Genomic DNA, 20,271 nt, shown 5'->3' with positions numbered 1-20,271 from the left:
TCAGAGGGAAACATTCTGGATTCATAGCCTTGACGCTCTTAATGCCCCTGGGCTAAATGAGGATATTGACTTCATGTGTTATCTTTGATTTCTATCCTATATGTTTATTGCCATTGTATTGTGTGTATTCTTTGTACCTTACATAGGCTACATAGGCTATTATATTTTTCTGTATATTGCTTACTGATTATTTATCTATGCTTATACTTATAGTCTGTTTGATATATATTTTTTATTTTTCTACACTGTCACTGATTGATGGCTCCGCCCTTGCGTGTGCCTTCCAATCATCACTCGGTTCAATCATTTGGTGTTTATTGCTTTATTGTTTCACCTGACACTCACCTGTGGGTATTTAAGGGGGTGATGTGTTTGTACATTTTACTCCAATCCTGATGAAGACCGCTATGGTCGAAACATGTTGATTAGATTTTAAATGACTTAGCCACTTTTAATAAAGGCTTTTTAACCATCTTCCCTCTGGATTTTACATCTTTTTGAGTGCCTGGATCGACTCTCTTCTCTGAACTCTGCATTCCCGGTGATCCAAGAGCACCTTAACCTATATTGAACTGAGCTAACCAAGTTCTCCCTTCTGAGCACCTGGTTGTTTTTTCTCCTGCTTACCTATATTAACTTGTTTAGAGGACCTCAAATACCTATATTAACTTGTTTAGAGGACCTCAAATACCTATATTAACTTGTTTAGATGACTCAAATACCTATATTAACTTGTTTAGAGGACCTCAAAGACCTATATTAACTTGTTTAGACGACTCAAATACCTATATTAACTTGTTTAGAGGACTCAAAGACCTATATTAACTTGTTTAGACGACTCAAATACCTATATTAACTTGTTTAGAGGACTCAAAGACCTATATTAACTTGTTTAGATGACTCAAATACCTATATTAACTTGTTTAGAGGACTCAAAGACCTATATTAACTTGTTTAGATGACTCAAAGACCTATATTAACTTGTTTAGACGACTCAAAGACCTATATTAACTTGTTTAGACGACTCAAAGACCTATATTAACTTGTTTAGACGACTCAAAGACCTATATTAACTTGTTTAGACGACTCAAATACCTATATTAACTTGTTTAGACGACTCAAAGACCTATATTAACTTGTTTAGATGACTCAAATACCTATATTAACTTGTTTAGAGGACTCAAATACCTATATTAACTTGTTTAGATGACTCAAAGACCTATATTAACTTGTTTAGATGACTCAAATACCTATATTAACTTGTTTAGAGGACTCAAAGACCTATATTAACTTGTTTAGATGACTCAAATACATATATTAACTTGTTTAGATGACTCAAATACCTATATTAATGTTTAGACGACTCAAAGACCTATATGAACTTGTTTAGACGACTCAAATACCTATATTAGCTTGTTTAGATGACTCAAAGACCTATATTAACTTGTTTAGAGGACTCAAAGACCTATATTAACTTGTTTAGAGGACTCAAAGACCTATATTAACTTGTTTAGACGACTCAAAGACCTATATTAGCTTGTTTAGATGACTCAAATACCTATATTAGCTTGTTTAGACGACTCAAATACCTATATTAACTTGTTTAGAGGACCTCAAAGACCTATATGAACTTGTTTAGACGACTCAAATACCTATATTAACTTGTTTAGAGGACTCAAATACCTATATTAACATGTTTAGACGACTCAAAGACCTATATGAACTTGTTTAGAGGACCTCAAATACCTATATGAACTTGTTTAGACGACTCAAATACCTATATTAACTTGTTTAGACGACTCAAAGACCTATATTAACTTGTTTAGAGGACCTCAAATACCTATATTAACTTGTTTAGAGGACTCAAATACCTATATTAATGTTTAGAGGACTCAAAGACCTATATTAGCTTGTTTAGATGACTCAAATACCTATATTAGCTTGTTTAGACGACTCAAAGACCTATATTAACTTGTTTAGAGGACTCAAATACCTATATTAACTTGTTTAGAGGACTCAAATACCTATATTAACTTGTTTAGATGACTCAAATACCTATATTAACTTGTTTAGAGGACTCAAAGACCTATATTAACTTGTTTAGAGGACTCAAAGACCTATATTAACTTGTTTAGACGACTCAAAGACCTATATTAACTTGTTTAGATGACTCAAATACCTATATTAGCTTGTTTAGAGGACTCAAATACCTATATTAACTTGTTTAGAGGACTCAAAGACCTATATTAACTTGTTTAGAGGACCTCAAAGACCTATATTAACTTGTTTAGATGACTCAAATACCTATATTAACTTGTTTAGAGGACCTCAAATACCTATATTAACTTGTTTAGAGGACCTCAAAGACTTATATTAACTTGTTTAGACGACTCAAAGACCTATATTAGCTTGTTTAGATGACTCAAATACCTATATTAACTTGTTTAGAGGACCTCAAAGACTTATATTAACTTGTTTAGACGACTCAAAGACCTATATTAGCTTGTTTAGAGGACTCAAAGACCTATATTAACTTGTTTAGAGGACTCAAAGACCTATATTAACTTGTTTAGATGACTCAAATACCTATATTAACTTGTTTAGAGGACCTCAAAGACTTATATTAACTTGTTTAGACGACTCAAAGACCTATATTAGCTTGTTTAGAGGACTCAAAGACCTATATTAACTTGTTTAGAGGACTCAAAGACCTATATTAACTTGTTTAGATGACTCAAATACCTATATTAGCTTGTTTAGAGGACCTCAAATACCTATATTAACTTGTTTAGACGACTCAAAGACCTATATTAACTTGTTTAGACGACTCAAATACCTATATTAATGTTTAGAGGACCTCAAAGACCTATATGAACTTGTTTAGAGGACTCAAAGACCTATATTAACATGTTTAGAGGACTCAAAGACCTATATTAACTTGTTTAGACGACTCAAATACCTATATTAACTTGTTTAGATGACTCAAATACCTATATTAGCTTGTTTAGAGGACCTCAAAGACCTATATTAACTTGTTTAGAGGACTCAAAGACCTATATTAACTTGTTTAGAGGACTCAAAGACCTATATTAACTTGTTTAGAGGACTCAAAGACCTATATTAACATGTTTAGAGGACTCAAAGACCTATATTAACTTGTTTAGATGACTCAAAGACCTATATTAGCTTGTTTAGAGGACCTCAAAGACCTATATTAACTTGTTTAGAGGACTCAAAGACCTATATTAACTTGTTTAGAGGACTCAAAGACCTATATTAACTTGTTTAGATGACTCAAAGACCTATATTAGCTTGTTTAGAGGACCTCAAAGACCTATATTAACTTGTTTAGAGGACTCAAAGACCTATATTAACTTGTTTAGAGGACTCAAAGACCTATATTAACTTGTTTAGACGACTCAAAGACCTATATTAACTTGTTTAGAGGACTCAAAGACCTATATTAACTTGTTTAGAGGACTCAAAGACCTATATTAACTTGTTTAGAGGACTCAAAGACCTATATTAACTTGTTTAGAGGACTCAAAGACCTATATTAACTTGTTTAGAGGACCTCAAAGACCTATATTAACTTGTTTAGAGGACTCAAAGACCTATATTAACTTATTTAGAGGACCTCAAATACCTATATTAACTTGTTTAGACGACTCAAAGACCTATATTAACTTGTTTAGACGACTCAAATACCTATATTAACTTGTTTAGAGGACTCAAAGACCTATATTAACATGTTTAGAGGACTCAAAGACCTATATTAACTTGTTTAGACGACTCAAATACCTATATTAACTTGTTTAGATGACTCAAAGACCTATATTAGCTTGTTTAGAGGACCTCAAAGACCTATATTAACTTGTTTAGAGGACTCAAAGACCTATATTAACTTATTTAGAGGACCTCAAATACCTATATTAACATGTTTAGAGGACCTCAAAGACCTATATTAACTTGTTTAGAGGACTCAAAGACCTATATTAACTTGTTTAGAGGACTCAAAGACCTATATTAACTTGTTTAGAGGACTCAAAGACCTATATTAACATGTTTAGAGGACTCAAAGACCTATATTAACTTGTTTAGATGACTCAAAGACCTATATTAGCTTGTTTAGAGGACCTCAAAGACCTATATTAACTTGTTTAGAGGACTCAAAGACCTATATTAACTTGTTTAGAGGACTCAAAGACCTATATTAACTTGTTTAGATGACTCAAAGACCTATATTAGCTTGTTTAGAGGACCTCAAAGACCTATATTAACTTGTTTAGAGGACTCAAAGACCTATATTAACTTGTTTAGAGGACTCAAAGACCTATATTAACTTGTTTAGAGGACTCAAAGACCTATATTAACTTGTTTAGAGGACTCAAAGACCTATATTAACTTGTTTAGAGGACTCAAAGACCTATATTAACTTGTTTAGAGGACTCAAAGACCTATATTAACTTGTTTAGAGGACCTCAAAGACCTATATTAACTTGTTTAGAGGACTCAAAGACCTATATTAACTTATTTAGAGGACCTCAAATACCTATATTAACTTGTTTAGACGACTCAAAGACCTATATTAACTTGTTTAGACGACTCAAATACCTATATTAATGTTTAGAGGACTCAAATACCTATATTAACTTGTTTAGAGGACTCAAAGACCTATATTAACTTGTTTAGACGACTCAAAGACCTATATTAACTTGTTTAGACGACTCAAAGACCTATATTAGCTTGTTTAGACGACTCAAAGACCTATATTAGCTTGTTTAGATGACTCAAAGACCTATATTAACTTGTTTAGACGACTCAAATACCTATATTAACTCTTTAGACGACTCAAAGACCTATATTAACTTGTTTAGACGACTCAAATACCTATATTAACTCTTTAGACGACTCAAAGACCTATATTAACTTGTTTAGAGGACCTCAAACACCTACAGTATACTAAAGGACTTGAAAAGGACTCAAATATGTCCTCTGTGACGCGTCACCCGCAGGCTTCCTGTCGCTGTCTCTAGCGGACCAGATGTCCGTGCTGCAGTCCGTGTGGCTGGAGGTGCTGGTGCTGGGCGTGGCCTACCGCTCCCTGGGCTGCGAGGACGAGGTGGTCTTCGCGGAGGACTTCGTCCTGGACGAGGAGATGTCCCGCCTGGCCGGACTGACGGAGCTCAACGCCGCCATCAGTCAACTCGCCCGCCGCTTCCGCTCCATGAACGTCGACCGCGAGGAGTTCGTCATGCTGAAGGCCATCGCTCTGACCAACTCAGGTACTGTAGAGGCTGAAGGCCATCGCTCTGACCAACTCAGGTACTGTAGAGGCTGAAGGCCATCGCTCTGACCAACTCAGGTACTGTAGAGGCTGAAGGCCATTGCTCTGACCAACTCAGGTACTGTAGAGACTGAAGGCCATCGCTCTGACCAACTCAGGTACTGTAGAGACTGAAGGCCATCGCTCTGACCAACTCAGGTACTGTAGAGGCTGAAGGCCATCGCTCTGACCAACTCAGGTACTGTAGAGGCTGAAGGCCATCGCTCTGACCAACTCAGGTACTGTAGAGGCTGAAGGCCATCGCTCTGACCAACTCAGGTACTGTAGAGACTGAAGGCCATCGCTCTGACCAACTCAGGTACTGTAGAGGCTGAAGGCCATCGCTCTGACCAACTCAGGTACTGTAGAGGCTGAAGGCCATCGCTCTGACCAACTCAGGTACTGTAGAGGCTGAAGGCCATCGCTCTGACCAACTCAGGTACTGTAGAGACTGAAGGCCATCGCTCTGACCAACTCAGGTACTGTAGAGGCTGAAGGCCATCGCTCTGACCAACTCAGGTACTTTAGATACTGAAGGCCATCGCTCTGACCAACTCAGGTACTGTAGAGGCTGAAGGCCATCGCTCTGACCAACTCAGGTACTGTAGAGGCTGAAGGCCATCGCTCTGACCAACTCAGGTACTGTAGAGACTGAAGGCCATCGCTCTGACCAACTCAGGTACTGTAGAGGCTGAAGGCCATCGCTCTGACCAACTCAGGTACTTTAAAGACTGAAGGCCATCGCTCTGACCAACTCAGGTACTGTAGAGACTGAAGGCCATCGCTCTGACCAACTCAGGTACTGTAGAGGCTGAAGGCCATCGCTCTGACCAACTCAGGTACTTTAAAGACTGAAGGCCATCGCTCTGACCAACTCAGGTACTGTAGAGACTGAAGGCCATCGCTCTGACCAACTCAGGTACTGTAGAGGCTGAAGGCCATCGCTCTGACCAACTCAGGTACTTTAGAGGCTGAAGGCCATCGCTCTGACCAACTCAGGTACTGTAGAGGCTGAAGGCCATCGCTCTGACCAACTCAGGTACTCTAGAGACTGAAGGCCATCGCTCTGACCAACTCAGGTACTCTAGAGACTGAAGGCCATCGCTCTGACCAACTCAGGTACTTTAGAGGCTGAAGGCCATCGCTCTGACCAACTCAGGTACTGTAGAGACTGAAGGCCATCGCTCTGACCAACTCAGGTACAGGTTTAGATGGAACAACTACTTGTCACACTGTAAACTACTAAACGAGTCGCTCACAGTCAACCAGCACCTGCTAACGGGTCGGAGCGCCTGTGGATCCTACGGTTACAATCTTCCACCGTCGACTAAAAGCGCACTTCTAACCTTTGTACTGTCTTAAGTAATCTACTATGTCTATACTACTATCTATTATGCTAATATGTCTATACTACTATGCACTCAAGACTGTAGCGTTCAAGTTCAACACTGTTAGACGAAACAATGTTACTTAACCCGGCTTAGCTGCCAGAGTTGTACCCTTCCTGCTGACTTGTTGTACACAACTTGTAAGTCGCTTTGGATAAAAGCGTTCTGCTAAATGACATTGGTGTCAGCGGTGGGATCTCACTACCCTGTGAATCTGTATCCAGGTTCATGTAGCAATGGGGGTGGGATCTCAGTGCCGTAACCCTCGGAACGGGTCTGACCCTTTAGCTCAGCTGGTTAGTGTAAACTACAGTCAACCAGCACCTGCTAACGGCTCTGACCCTTTAGCTCAGCTGGTTAGTGTAAACTACAGTCAACCAGCACCTGCTAACAGGTCTGACCCTTCAGCTCAGCTGGTTAGTGTAAACTACAGTCAACCAGCACCTGCTAACGGGTCTGACCCTTTAACTCAGCTGGTTAGTGTAAACTACAGTCAACCAGCACCTGCTAACCTCTGACCCTTTAGCTCAGCTGGTTAGTGTAAACTACAGTCAACCAGCACCTGCTAACGGCTCTGACCCTTTAGCTCAGCTGGTTAGTATAAACTACAGTCAACCAGCACCTGCTAACGGCTCTGACCCTTTAGCTCAGCTGGTTAGTGTAAACTACAGTCAACCAGCACCTGCTAACGGCTCTGACCCTTTAGCTCAGCTGGTTAGTGTAAACTACAGTCAACCAGCACCTGCTAACCTCTGACCCTTTAGCTCAGCTGGTTAGTGTAAACTACAGTCAACCAGCACCTGCTAACAGGTCTGACCCTTCAGCTCAGCTGGTTAGTATAAACTACAGTCAACCAGCACCTGCTAACGGGTCTGACCCTTTAGCTCAGCTGGTTAGTGTAAACTACAGTCAACCAGCACCTGCTAACGGGTCTGACCCTTCAGCTCAGCTGGTTAGTGTAAACTACAGTCAACCAGCACCTGCTAACGGCTCTGACCCTTTAGCTCAGCTGGTTAGTGTAAACTACAGTCAACCAGCACCTGCTAACGGCTCTGACCCTTTAGCTCAGCTGGTTAGTGTAAACTACAGTCAACCAGCACCTGCTAACCTCTGACCCTTTAGCTCAGCTGGTTAGTGTAAACTACAGTCAACCAGCACCTGCTAACGGGTCTGACCCTTTAGCTCAGCTGGTTAGTGTAAACTACAGTCAACCAGCACCTGCTAACGGGTCTGACCCTTTAGCTCAGCTGGTTAGTGCGGCCGCCTGTGGATCCTATGGTCCCAGTCCCAGGTTCAAATCCACTCGATACAATTCAATACACAACATTGGGTTCACGGTTCCATACAAGCACAATGCTTTTTCACTGGCCGACTGCTGGTCTGGGTGCAGACTAGGCCTGTCCCCGACTAAGGATTTGTATAGTCGACTTTGATTGGCCAAAATCTGCCAATTTGACTGGTAGTCGACTATGGGGAGAAACAAATTAAAAAAAAATTGTGGGGGGTGCTTAATGTCTGAAGGAGTCGACTGAAGGCTTCTTGTCCTCTTCGAAAGCATGCAATTGGTCCACTGATGGATACATCTTGATATTTGTCTAGTCTAGTGTGTTCATTAGACAGGTGAAATCCTCTTTCAGTGCCACTGTGCCCATTTCTTAGGCAGTTAGCCTCTCTGGTATGCGCGCCATTAGCGCTAGCCACGCTTCTAGACCTCTTTTCTTTTAGAAAGAATGAACAAATAAATATATATATTTTTTGCATTCGACTAAGAGGTTGGCAGCCGACTACGGGTCCTTTCTCGATCGATTAGTCGACTAATCGGGGTCAGCCCTAGTGCTGCAGACGGTCTCAGGTCTGTCAGACGCGTGCTGCCATTTCTGAGGTTGATGTTGCAAAGTTACCAGGAACAGTTTTTTGTATCCAAAATGGTGGTCAAACCTTAATGGGAAACAGAGTTCTGTCATTGTAATTTGTGATTACTACTATGGCAGGATCAGGTTTAGCTGATATCACGATACGTTTTATGACCTCAAGATATTGATTAACACATGAAATGTTCATACAGTGATTTGGTATCAATGACTATTGACATCTGTTGACACTTTCTTTGCATCTAGATAAACCAGACTCTCTTATTGACGATGCTTCCAGTCAAACCAGACTGTCTTATTGACGATGCTTCCAGTCAAACCAGCCTCTCTTATTGACGATGCTTCCAGTCAAACCAGATTATCTTATTGACGCCGCTTCCAGTCAAACCAGACTCTCTCTTACTGGTCCAAGCCTCTACAGTGTATGGGTGTAAAATGTCACAGTGCCGTGATTAACCTAGAGGCACAATAGATGAGTTTATACAGCGAGGTCAGGTTTCAGATAATGGTGTCACTCACACTCTGTGAAAGCATTCAACATGAATACAACTGGGATCTTTAGACCCACAGGACACTCTGACCCTAACCCTGCCCCTTTCTGACAATATCATTTAGAATAAAACTATCTTACTGCCCCTTTCTGACAATATCATTTAGAATAAAACAAGGTTAAAAAAAAAACAAGACAACCATTATTTTCTGTTTTGAAGAAATCAAAACTGAGAGCAACTATCTATAGTTCCTCAGATCTGTTTGTCTTTAAGTGAACCTGCTCTCCTCTCTCCTCTCTCCCCTCTCTCCTCTCTCTCCCCTCCTCTCTCCTCTCTCTCCTCTCTCCCCTCTCTCCTCTCTCTCCCCTCTCTCCTCTCCTCTCTCTCCTCTCTCTCCTCCCTCCTCTCCTCTCTCCCCTCTCTCTCCTCTCTCTCCTCTCTCTCCTCTCTCCTCTCTCTCCTCTCCTCTCTCCCCTCTCTCCTCTCTTTCCTCTCTCTCCTCTCCCCCCTCTCCTCTCCCCTCTCTCTCTCATCTCCTCTCTCTCTCTCTTTCCATCTTCTCTCCTCTCTCTCCTCTCATCTCCCCTCTCTCTCTCCTCTCCTCTCATCTCCTCTCTCTCTCTCCATCTTCTCTCCTCTCTCTCCTCTCATCTCTCCTCTCTCTCTCCTTTCTCCTCTCCCCTCTATCTCCTCTCTCTCATCTCCTCTCCCCTCTCTCTCTCATCTCCTCTCTCTCTCCATCTTCTCTCCTCTCTCTCCTCTCTCTCTCCATCTTCTCTCCTATCTCTCCTCCCTCTCCTCTCCTCTCTCCCCTCTCTCCTTTCTCCTCTCCCCTCTATCTCCTCTCTCTCATCTCCTCTCCCCTCTCTCTCTCATCTCCTCTCTCTCTCCATCTTCTCTCCTCTCTCTCCTCTCTCTCTCCATCTTCTCTCCTATCTCTCCTCCCTCTCCTCTCCTCTCTCCCCTCTCTCCTCTCCTCTCTCTCCTCTCTCTCCTCTCTCTCTCCTCTCCTCTCTCTCTCCATCTTCTCTCCTCTCTCTCCTCTCATCTCTCCTCTCTCCTCTCTCTCTCCATTTTCTCTCCTCTCTCCCCTCTCCTCTCTCTCCTCTCCTCTCTCTCCATCTTCTCTCTTCTCTCTCTCCTCCCTCTCCTCTCTCTCTCCTCTCCTCTCTCCCCTCCTCTCTCTCCTCTCTCTCCTCTCTCCTCTCTCCTCTCTTTCCTCTCTCTCCTCTCTCTCCCCTCCTCTCCCCTCTCTCTCTCATCTCCTCTCTCTCTCTCCATCTTCTCTCCTCTCTCCTCTAATCTCTCTTCTCTCCTCTCTCTCCTCTCCTCTCTCTCCTCTCTCTCCTCTCACCTCTCCCCCCCCCCCCCCCCTCAGACTCTGTCTACATCGAGGACATGGAGGCAGTGCAGAAGCTGCGGGACCTGCTCCACCAGGCCCTCCTGGAGCTGGAGTGCCAGCGGCGGCCAGAGGACCCCCAGCGGGCGGGGCGCCTCCTGCTGACGCTGCCCCTCCTCCGGCAGACGGCCGGCCGCGCCCTCTCCACCTTCTACAGCATCAAGACCCGTGGGGGCGTGCCCATGCACAAACTGTTCCTGGAGATGCTGGAGGCCATGATGGACTCTCCGTAGCGGAGGAGGAGGAGAGGGCGGACTGGGACGAACTGCACGGAAGAGACCAGAGAGAGTTGATGAGAGCGAATGAGCATGGATGGTGGGAAAACAGGGGAACGGATCCATTAGAGGAGAACGAGAGAGAGCAGATCTTTTCTGTATTTAAGAACCAGAGAGAGCAGATCTGTTCTGTTTTTCAGAACGAGAGAGCAGATCTTTTCTGTTTTTAAGAACGAGAGAGCAGATCTTTTCTGTTTTTAAGAACGAGAGAGCAGATCTTTTCTGTTTTTAGGCTATTTGGCGAGAGAGAAAAAAACATTAAAAAAAAGGAACATGATAATGTCTACATCGGTTATTGCTATTTTTAAGTCATAACTGCGGTGAAGGGGCCCCCGACCAAGACCCAGAACTGCTTCAAACCGGTTCAGACAGGTTCAGACCTGCTTCAAACCGGTTCAGACCTGCTTCAAACCGGTTCAGACCTGCTTCAAACCGGTTCAGACCTGCTTCAGACTGGTTCAGTCCTGCTTCAGACCTGCTTCAGACCTGCTTCAGACCAGTTCAGACCTGCTTCAGACCGGTTCAGACCTGCTTCAGACCGGTTCAGACATGCTTCCACCACCAGGCGAAGCTGAGCCACTGAAGAGGACGACCTTGAGAGGGTTTTTAACTTTTTCTTCTTTTTTTTTTTCTTTTCTCAAAACAATGCAATATCTGCTCACAAAAAGCCATAATAAGACGGAAGGAGAGGGGCCTCTGACTGAGGAGAGAGGCCACAATAAGCCTCCAGTCGGACGCGGCGCTGGAGCAGTACTTGTATTTACTAGCGTAGTCCGCCTCACAGGTAAATGCATTGGAATGACTTGCAATATGTTTAAAAGATGAAGAAGAAGAAAAAGCAATACGATGAATCAGTTGTTGGTTTCACATTAAAAATGTGGCTAAAACAGGGGAGACCAGCTGTGTGTGTGCGTGTGTGTGCGTGTGTGTGTGCGTGTGTGCAGTAGACGACGGCAGAGAACGCTTTTAAAAAGCTGTGCAATTGATCTCTGGTCCAAGAAAAGGGAAGATTTGGCTTGGAAAACACTCTTTACTTGGAAACGAATCGACTCGATTATTACGTGTGAATCCTACGGGCAAGAGCGAGGAGGAACTTTACTTCCGTACGAGTCCGTGTGCGTCTGGCAGGGTGCGCGTAGGACGGACCTGCGCCGGCGAAACCAATGAGAGCTCCGAGTTCAGGGACTAAAGCGTCTGAAGGCTGACATTAAAGCCATGTCTGGCAGAGGAGAGGAGGGGAGGAGCAAACCTTCTGTCATCTGTGTAACACTAAAGAACAACACATGCTACTCACTAAAATCTGGTGTATATATATATATATATATATATATATTTGGGTATTAGTAGTTTATAAGGGCTTTATTAAGGCAAATAATGAGGCTATTGAGGGAGGAGTTGGTCATTAATGGCTTATAATGAATAGTAAATACATGGAATAAGAAGCAAATGGTGGGCTTATAACGCCTTGTAAAGACCTTATACACACATTCTGCATAGTTATGAGCCATAATTAGTGCCTAATGTGAACCTTAAAGTGTTACCATGATTTGATTTTCTGTTGTATTTTTTAACTCTTCTTCACTAGATCCAACCAACGCACCTTTGACTTTAACCAAAGGTGCTGTTGAAACATAATGGCATTATTAGTGTAAGTATTGTCCATCTGTTCCGCTGGCCGCGAGCATTAGAGCTAACATTTGCTACCAAACATTAGAGCTGCTACCAAATGTCCCGGCGTATTCATCTGGCTTGCGTTAGCTAACGGTAGCTTTCGTTAGCCGCAACATTTGGTAGCTGACATTAGCTCAAATATTTTCGGTAGCACTAACACTAGCTAACTGCAGAAGAGGATGTGATAAGTGCTTTGCATTGTGGGGTAGATTAGGAGGACTGAGTGACATCATGGATGGGGTCAGCCATACTTCAAGGGACAGTTCAGGTTTTTTGGACATTAACCGAATTACTAGCTATTAGTTTACTTACTGAGTCCCGTGGTTGCAGTTCCGGTCCGGGGGGGGGGGGGGTTGAAACCGAAAGGTTTGAATCCACACCACAACATGCGGGCTAGAAAGGGTTACCTATTTCCAACACCTCCAGCATATCTGATTCTTCTATCACTTGGCAGCACCATTTTGTTTCTTGAAGAAAGCCTGTGTATTGCTCGGCGCTGGAGCCATTTTGTTTCTTGAAGAAAGCCTGTGTATTGCTGGAGCCTTCAAAGTGCTGGAGGTGGGAAACCCTCTGCCTGCATGTTGTGGATTAAAACCTTTATGTATTCGTGATGCCGTTTCTGCCATATGCAGCCTGTCTAAAGCGTCCTGGTTCCCTCAGAACCCGTCCAGAACTCTGACCATGGGACTCTGTAAGTTAAGCTAATAGCTTTGGGTTGGCTACACTACTGGCAAGTATTTCATACAAAATAACAAATCCGAACTATCCCTTTAATAGTCTCCCATCGACTGGACCTACATGTACATTATATGGCCCTGTGTAGCTCAATGGGTAGAGCGTGGTACTAACACTGCCGAAGTTGGGGGTTCGATTCCCACTGGGGCCACCTGTAAGAGATGTATGTACTCCTGGTACTGTACGGCTGTAAGTGTCTGTCAAATGGCAGGTTTTTGGGCTATAATGTGTATAAAATGAACCCATGGGTTTGATAGTTGAAAGGAAGTTCTGTGTTTTCAACAAGGCCCCCGTGTCGTCACGCTGCCAGTTACCATGGAAACCAGACATACTACTTCCGCTCCACCTTCCTTTAAACCTTCCTTCCCTTGAACCTTCCTTCCCTTGAACCTTCCTTCCTTTAAACCTTCCTTCCTTTGAACCTTCCTTCCTTTGAACCTTCCTTCCTTTGGACCTTCCTTCCTTTGAACCTTCCTTCCTTTGAACCTTCCTTCCCTTGAACCTTCCTTCCCTTGAACCTTCCTTCCTTGGAACCTTCCTTCCTTTAACACTTTGATTACCACTGGTGAACATGGTAAAACCCCGTTAAATGCCACCACCGACTTCAATGATATTGTTTATTGTTTAAAAAGGATCCCCATTAGCTGTCACCTAAGTGGCGAGCTAGTCTTCCTGGGGTCCACATAGAAAGACAACACAAAACATAACAACATAAGATACATATGACAATCACAATTAACAATGATAATCTAAAAACAGTAAAACATTGTAGACATCATTATCTAAAAACATTGTAACATTGTCTAAAAACAGTAAAACATTGTAGACATCATTATCAACATCAGAATATTTTGCTCACATATTTAAGTAGTGCATTCTCAGGTGGTATTTGAAAGACACTTTACTATTCAATTTACTTATGTTCAGTGGGCAGTTATTCCAATGATTGATGGCACGATAAACAACAGTCCTCTTTAAAGCATTTGATTTTGGACGTGGTAACATAATCTGTCCATCATCAGCTGACCTAGTAAAATAAGAATGAACCTGACTGCATCTGACAATTTGTTTGTATAAGAAAACAGGTTGAGACGAAAAGACAGTGTTCCTGATGATAGCGTTGTGAACGCATATTCTCTCTCTTAAATTATGGGTGTCTAATCTGCCTGTCGTTTATCAATGACTTGTTTGCAGTCAACATTGTCGAAACGGATTGTTTTTTTATCGGTTCATTTTCGTTTTATAGCATTTTGAAAAGCCCTCGTTTTCAAGGAAAATATAAAGATTCCGTGATAAAAGGCATTTACTGGAATATTCTAGAATACACAAACGTAATTTTTCGGCCTATTTATGAATCGTTTTCAAATAAACACTAGATTATCGATAGTATAGTGTACTTATGCATGCTATAGAGGCGGGCTGAAAAATCTATTCTCTCATTTCCTCATCAGCGATCACAGCCACACACACACGCATAGGGAAAAAGCTTATATCTCCGTGAAAACAGGTCTGATTATCCTAAGGCCATGTTTAGACGGAAACGCTCGCGGGTGAATCCGGAAAAATATTTTTTTGGATGTGCCTTTTGTTCATACGGCAACAGCGTTTTTGCGGGGAGAATCCGCAAAAAAGTGAAACCACCTTCCTGGGTGGAAATCCTAGAAACTATACACCTTCACGCGATCATCTGAACAGTCAAACCGCATAAAACTATGACGAAAGGGTTCTCAAGGCTCTCGTCGCGTACTGCTTACATCACAGGCATGCGCCAGTAGCCTAGAAGCGTAAACAAAGCGAACAAAGCGATCAAGTCTGATTCTATCCACGGAGATCACCACACCGCAGTACTTTTAAATACACAAGAATCAGTCCAGCGGCTATCACATCTAGTGACTGGAGCCACTGTCTGTGAGTGACTCTGCTTTGGTCCAATCACATTCCCCCACCCACAGTCTGCGAATCAGAGACAGAGTAGGGCGGGTCTTCACAGCACGCTTGGTTGTCTCAACGACCTGAGGCAGTGTAGCGGGGCTCCGTCGTCTCGAGTCGACTACATTTTTACAGCCTCGTCTGCACGAATAATTCCCCCTCAAAACACTAGTCTAAATGAAAAATTTAAAGTGAGACCGCAAGACGACTTCTGCGGTTTCTGTTGAGACTCTCTCCGTCTAAACATGGCCTAAGACTGGTAAAATAGATTCCTTACCTGAGATCAGATGTTATCCAAAAAGATTATTCCAATTCCTGATCGCCATTCCAAATATCGATCACGCTTATTGATTACAGTGTTGAGTCCTGTAAATACATAATTCACACGTTTTCCGGGCCGGTGAGCACAATCGATCCTTCAGATGCCTTGAGGGAAAAATAAAATGAGGAAACTAACCACACAGACTGCATCAGTCTGAACTAATGGGGTGCAGTACCACAGGGAGAGACGATAGGGGGCGGTATCTTCTCTGTATCTTCCCGAGGCTCGATTGATGAAATATGAATTCAAATCGCCAATAAAAAAAAAAGGAAAACAAACGATATATGTCGTTGGCGGGCACTCAACTGGCGGCATGAACTAACGACTTATAGAGTTGGTGGCATCCAAAGTGTTAAACCTTCCTTCCTTTGAACCTTTCTTCCTTTGAACCTTCCTTCCCTTGATATCCTCATTGTCTGCATCGGATCGTTTTCTTGAATGAATGACGATGAGTCTCTATCTGATCAAACTGAAGTCCCTACAGAAGCTAACTGTGTTGTGATATTACTGAGCAGAACCCCCCTTCACGTGTAGATGCTGCATTATGCCAGTGGGCTACAAAAACCTTCTAAATTGCATTTCCCTAGTTTTGAAAAATATATTTATAATGTAGAACATTTTAAATGTGACGGAATGACTCCATACAATTTATATTTGTGCAGCTGGTGATTTAATGAAATTCTTAAAACAGTTTTCTTAACATTTGCTTCTCTTTTAGGATTTTGGCTTTGTTGTTTTAGATTGTGACACTTGGCCTCGGGTTTGGAATTAAAACAAAGCAGTCCGCTGAGAAGGTTATGATTGCTTAAAAAAAAAATATTCTTTTTGGAATTTGATTATTTTAAGGATGGGTAAATACAAAATAAATATAGTCCCCTCTGCATGTCTCGTGGTTTAGTGGAAGTAGGGTTCTGTAATGAGCAGAGTGGAAGCCATGAGGTGGGAGTAGGGTTCTGTAATGAGCAGAGAGGTGGGAGTAGGGTTCTGTAATGAGCAGAGAGGTGGGAGTAGGGTTCTGTAATGAGCAGAGAGGTGGGAGTAGGGTTCTGTAATGAGCAGAGGGGTGGGAGTAGGGTTCTGTAATGAGCAGAGTGGAACCCAGGGTTTGAGCGTGGAGGTCCCACTCCTCTCTGGAAGACCACTGTCCCCCAGGGTTTGAGCGTGGAGGCCTAACAGGCACCGTCCTGTGTTGCAGGGGACCTTTCTGGATACGACACTAACAGCTGTTAGCTCGCTAGCTAGCGCTCTGTAGTGGTGCACCTGGACGTATCCAAAGCCTCCGGTTTCTGTTGTTTTCACCTGCTCTGTTCTTCACAGGTGGTGAGAGAGAGGTTTCTGTTGTTTTCACCTGCTCTGTTCTTCACAGGTGCTCAGAGAGAGGAGAGGGAACAGTTAACATAGACGATGTAAAGCCGAAACCTGTTTTGTTTAATTGTGTTTTGATTAATTTTTTTATGCTTTGATTTCTTGTTTACTAACCTTTATTTCACAAAATGGCATTTAGATGCCTGGATCCAGTTAAGAGTTGTTAAATAAAAAATAAAATTGCTTATATGATTACTTAGGAAATGAGGGCGATTACACAGAGGTCGATTTCTCACGTGCAAAACCACTACATGATAGGAAGTGTTGTTGGGGGAGTCACTGTCTTAACAACCAGTCTGTAGTTTCTGCTTGTGTTGCACATAGATGAGCAATACAAGAAATTACCAAAACTCTCCTGTCCTTGTATAAAAGCCACAGTGTACATAACCATGACCAGGTAATAATAAAGAATAGCAGTAATACATGTTATAATATTTAGAAGTAAAACAAAATATATAAAAAAAATTAATAAAATAAAGAATAAAAAAAATCAATGTTTGTATTTTGAAAATACTATTTAATTGATTAAATTCTATTTTTTACTCAATTTACTGGTTGTTTGTTGACACTTGCTTTAATGTGTGATACATCTAATGGCTGTGAATCTGTCTCTAGGCTTTTGTTTTTTTGGTTTTTGTTTCTTCATTAAGAAAAAAAAAAGGAAAAAAAGTATTTTAATGTTGGTGTCTAAACATGTCCATGATGATGATCACTGTGAGCAGGATGCTGCACACAGCCAGAGGCCACTGCTTATTGTAGGTGCTTTGTGATGTGGAATAAATTGACACACCACCACCACCACATATATGATTGGTCTCCTTATGTCGTATTTGTGTTTAGTTATAATGTAACACGTTTAGTTACAATGTAACATGTTTTAGTTACTTGTAACATGTTTAGTTATGTAACATGTTATAGTTACAATGTAACATGTTTTAGTTACTTGTAACATGTTGACCTGCATTGCTCTCTCTTTACTTGTGTAGGCAAGTTGACTCAGGAACACATTCTACTTTTAACACTTTGGTTGCCTTGGGTTTATACCATAGGTTGCCGGCTCTATTTGTCTATGGAGAAGTACCCCTTCTTTGCATGGCTATAACTTTTTAAATTCTATTGCTACATTGCCATTATTAGGGCCCATTCAAAGTCCTATATGTATTGTTCATTGTGTAGCAACGTTAAACTTTTTCATTCACATATTCATAGTAAAGTATGGTCTAATGTTAGTATGTTTTCATCTCTTTCTGCAGCTTTCTCCAGAACGTGATCTATAGCCCCAAATGCATTATATTGATGATGCAATACAGTTTTATGGCAATCAGCGCGATATAAAAAATTCCAACTAGACGTACTTCTAGAAGTTACTACACGTCATCTGATGTTGACCGGATGGGCTAGGGGGCGTTTATAATTCCGTGGGCAGCGTTATACCAATCATCTAATGTGGGTCAAATGTTGATAATAGCAGTTAGTATCGAAGACGGTAACGTTACACGCTAAAACTCACCCCAGTCTCCGCGCGCCGTTGGGCGATCATCGTAGAGTAGAAAACTTATCATTATGGGATGTAAATTATGTTGTAAACCTTATGTTGTGGTCTGTGCAGGTCTTGATGGTACCTCTTCATGTTGTGGTCTACAGGTCTTGATGGTACCTCATGTTGTGGTCTCTGCAGGTCTTGATGGTACCTCCTTATGTTGTGGTCTACAGGTCTTGATGGACATTATAGATATAGGTAGTGGTACACTAGGTCAGTGGTTCCCAAAGTCGGGGTCGCGACCCAAAGGTGGGCCGTGAGATTTATAAAAAAAAAAAAAATGTTGTCAGGTCACTGAACTTAGAAGCAGGCCAGGACAGTGTTTCTAGCTGTATTCTAAAATTCTATTCTATTGTATTCTAAAATGTGACTATATGGTTTTATATTAACTTAATAAACAAAAACGAAAAATCTACTTATTTCAACGAACATTTCAAACTAAATAACAGATTATGCACATAAAACGCTGAAAACAACCGAAGCAACAATAGTATTTTAATGAGGCTATTATTATTATCATTATTATTTTGTAACAAGTTAGCCCTCTCATAAATAGCACATATAAATGAATAACTAACTTGAACTAACTTAATAGGATTGAAGTGATATTTGGCTTAAAAGATCGGTCGCCTGGCAAAAAAAATAAAGAAAAAAAGCCTGACGATGTGCATTGGGCCGCGGCTCTCTGACGCCTTATTTTCTGGGTCCTGGCCTGAAAAGTTTGGGAACCCCTGCACTAGGTCATGGTAAATGGCTGCATTTATATAGCGCTTTACAATTTGTTACTAAAATTTTACCCGTTCACTCACACATTCACACACCGACGGCGAAGGCAACCATGCAAGGTGCCAACCTGCTCATCGGGAGCAATTAGGGGTTAAGTGTCTTGCTCAAGGACACATCGACACGCTGCCCGGGAGGAGCGGGAATCGAACCGGGAACCTCCGGATTGCCAGACGACTGCTCTACCTCCCGAGCCACTGTCGCCCCTATTATAGTCATTATATACACTGGGTCAGATATAGGTACACTGGGTCATTATAGATATGGGTACACTGGGTCATTATAGATATGGGTACACTGGGTCATTATAGATATAGGTACACTGGGTCAGATATAGGTACACTGGGTCATTATAGATATGGGTACACTGGGTCATTATAGATATAGGTACACTGGGTCATTATAGATATAGGTACACTGGGACTGGAGTCTATGAAATGATTCACTTCTCGGACTCTCACTAAACTACTGTTGTGGAATTTTTTTAATCAGCCAAACAGTGAAGCTGTAGAAATTCAGAATGAGTCAATTTGTATAAAAAAGAACATTGTTTATTATCCGTTTCCATGGCCATAGAAGGAATATGATCAGTTTATCATCAGAGACACACAAGCGTCTGACCAGAAAGTGACAAAGAGCTTTGGTCAGACTTACAATAAATACATAGTTTGACATGACGTACATAAGATGACAACTTAATAACAGAACTGACAAGAAAGGTAAACAAAAGATGCCCTAGTGAGACAATTACAACAAAAGATGGGTCTCTAGGGCCTTTGTTATGTCTCACACAAGAACTGGAGCCGAACAGAACCTTGGACGTGTCATATCTCCTCAAAGGCACTAAAAACCAAATTACAAACATCTCAAAACAAACTGGTCAGACTACTGCTTGACCTTACTCCTAGAACCCACCTCACCCCTGCCCACTTTGACAACCTAGGATGGCTTAGAGTAGACGACAGAGTACAGCAACTTGCAATGGGCCTGGTCTACAAGATACACTACACGACCAAGGTACCCATGTACATGTCAAAATACTTCCCAAAGGTCAGTGAATACCACGATCACAACACCAGAGGGAGCTCCACAAATCATGTTAAACCCAGATTCGGCTCAAACAAGGGACTAAACACGTTTCGCAATTATGCCACATCAATGTAGAACGCCCTACCC

General features: G+C 41.9%; 1 protein-coding gene across 2 annotated transcripts in view; it reads left to right on the top strand.

Annotated features, from left to right (window-relative positions):
* The window catches only part of esrra (estrogen-related receptor alpha), a 70,451-nt gene extending 52,892 nt beyond the window's left edge, over window positions 1-17,559 (top strand). For both annotated transcript variants that reach the window (XM_084320719.1, XM_084320718.1), the window contains exons 7-8: window positions 5,016-5,285; window positions 10,455-17,559. In XM_084320719.1, coding sequence (XP_084176845.1) covers window positions 5,016-5,285; window positions 10,455-10,708 — 524 coding nt within the window. In that variant the 3' untranslated portion in view covers window positions 10,709-17,559. The remainder of the gene's footprint in view (window positions 1-5,015; window positions 5,286-10,454) is intronic.
* Window positions 17,560-20,271: the final 2,712 nt, after the last annotated feature.

The sequence above is a fragment of the Notolepis coatsorum genome (genome assembly GCF_963971535.1).
Source record: "Notolepis coatsorum genome assembly, chromosome: 8".
Lineage (NCBI taxonomy): Eukaryota > Metazoa > Chordata > Actinopteri > Aulopiformes > Paralepididae > Notolepis > Notolepis coatsorum.
Note: the sequence above shows the minus strand (reverse complement) of the source record. Positions and strands in the feature narration are given on the sequence as shown.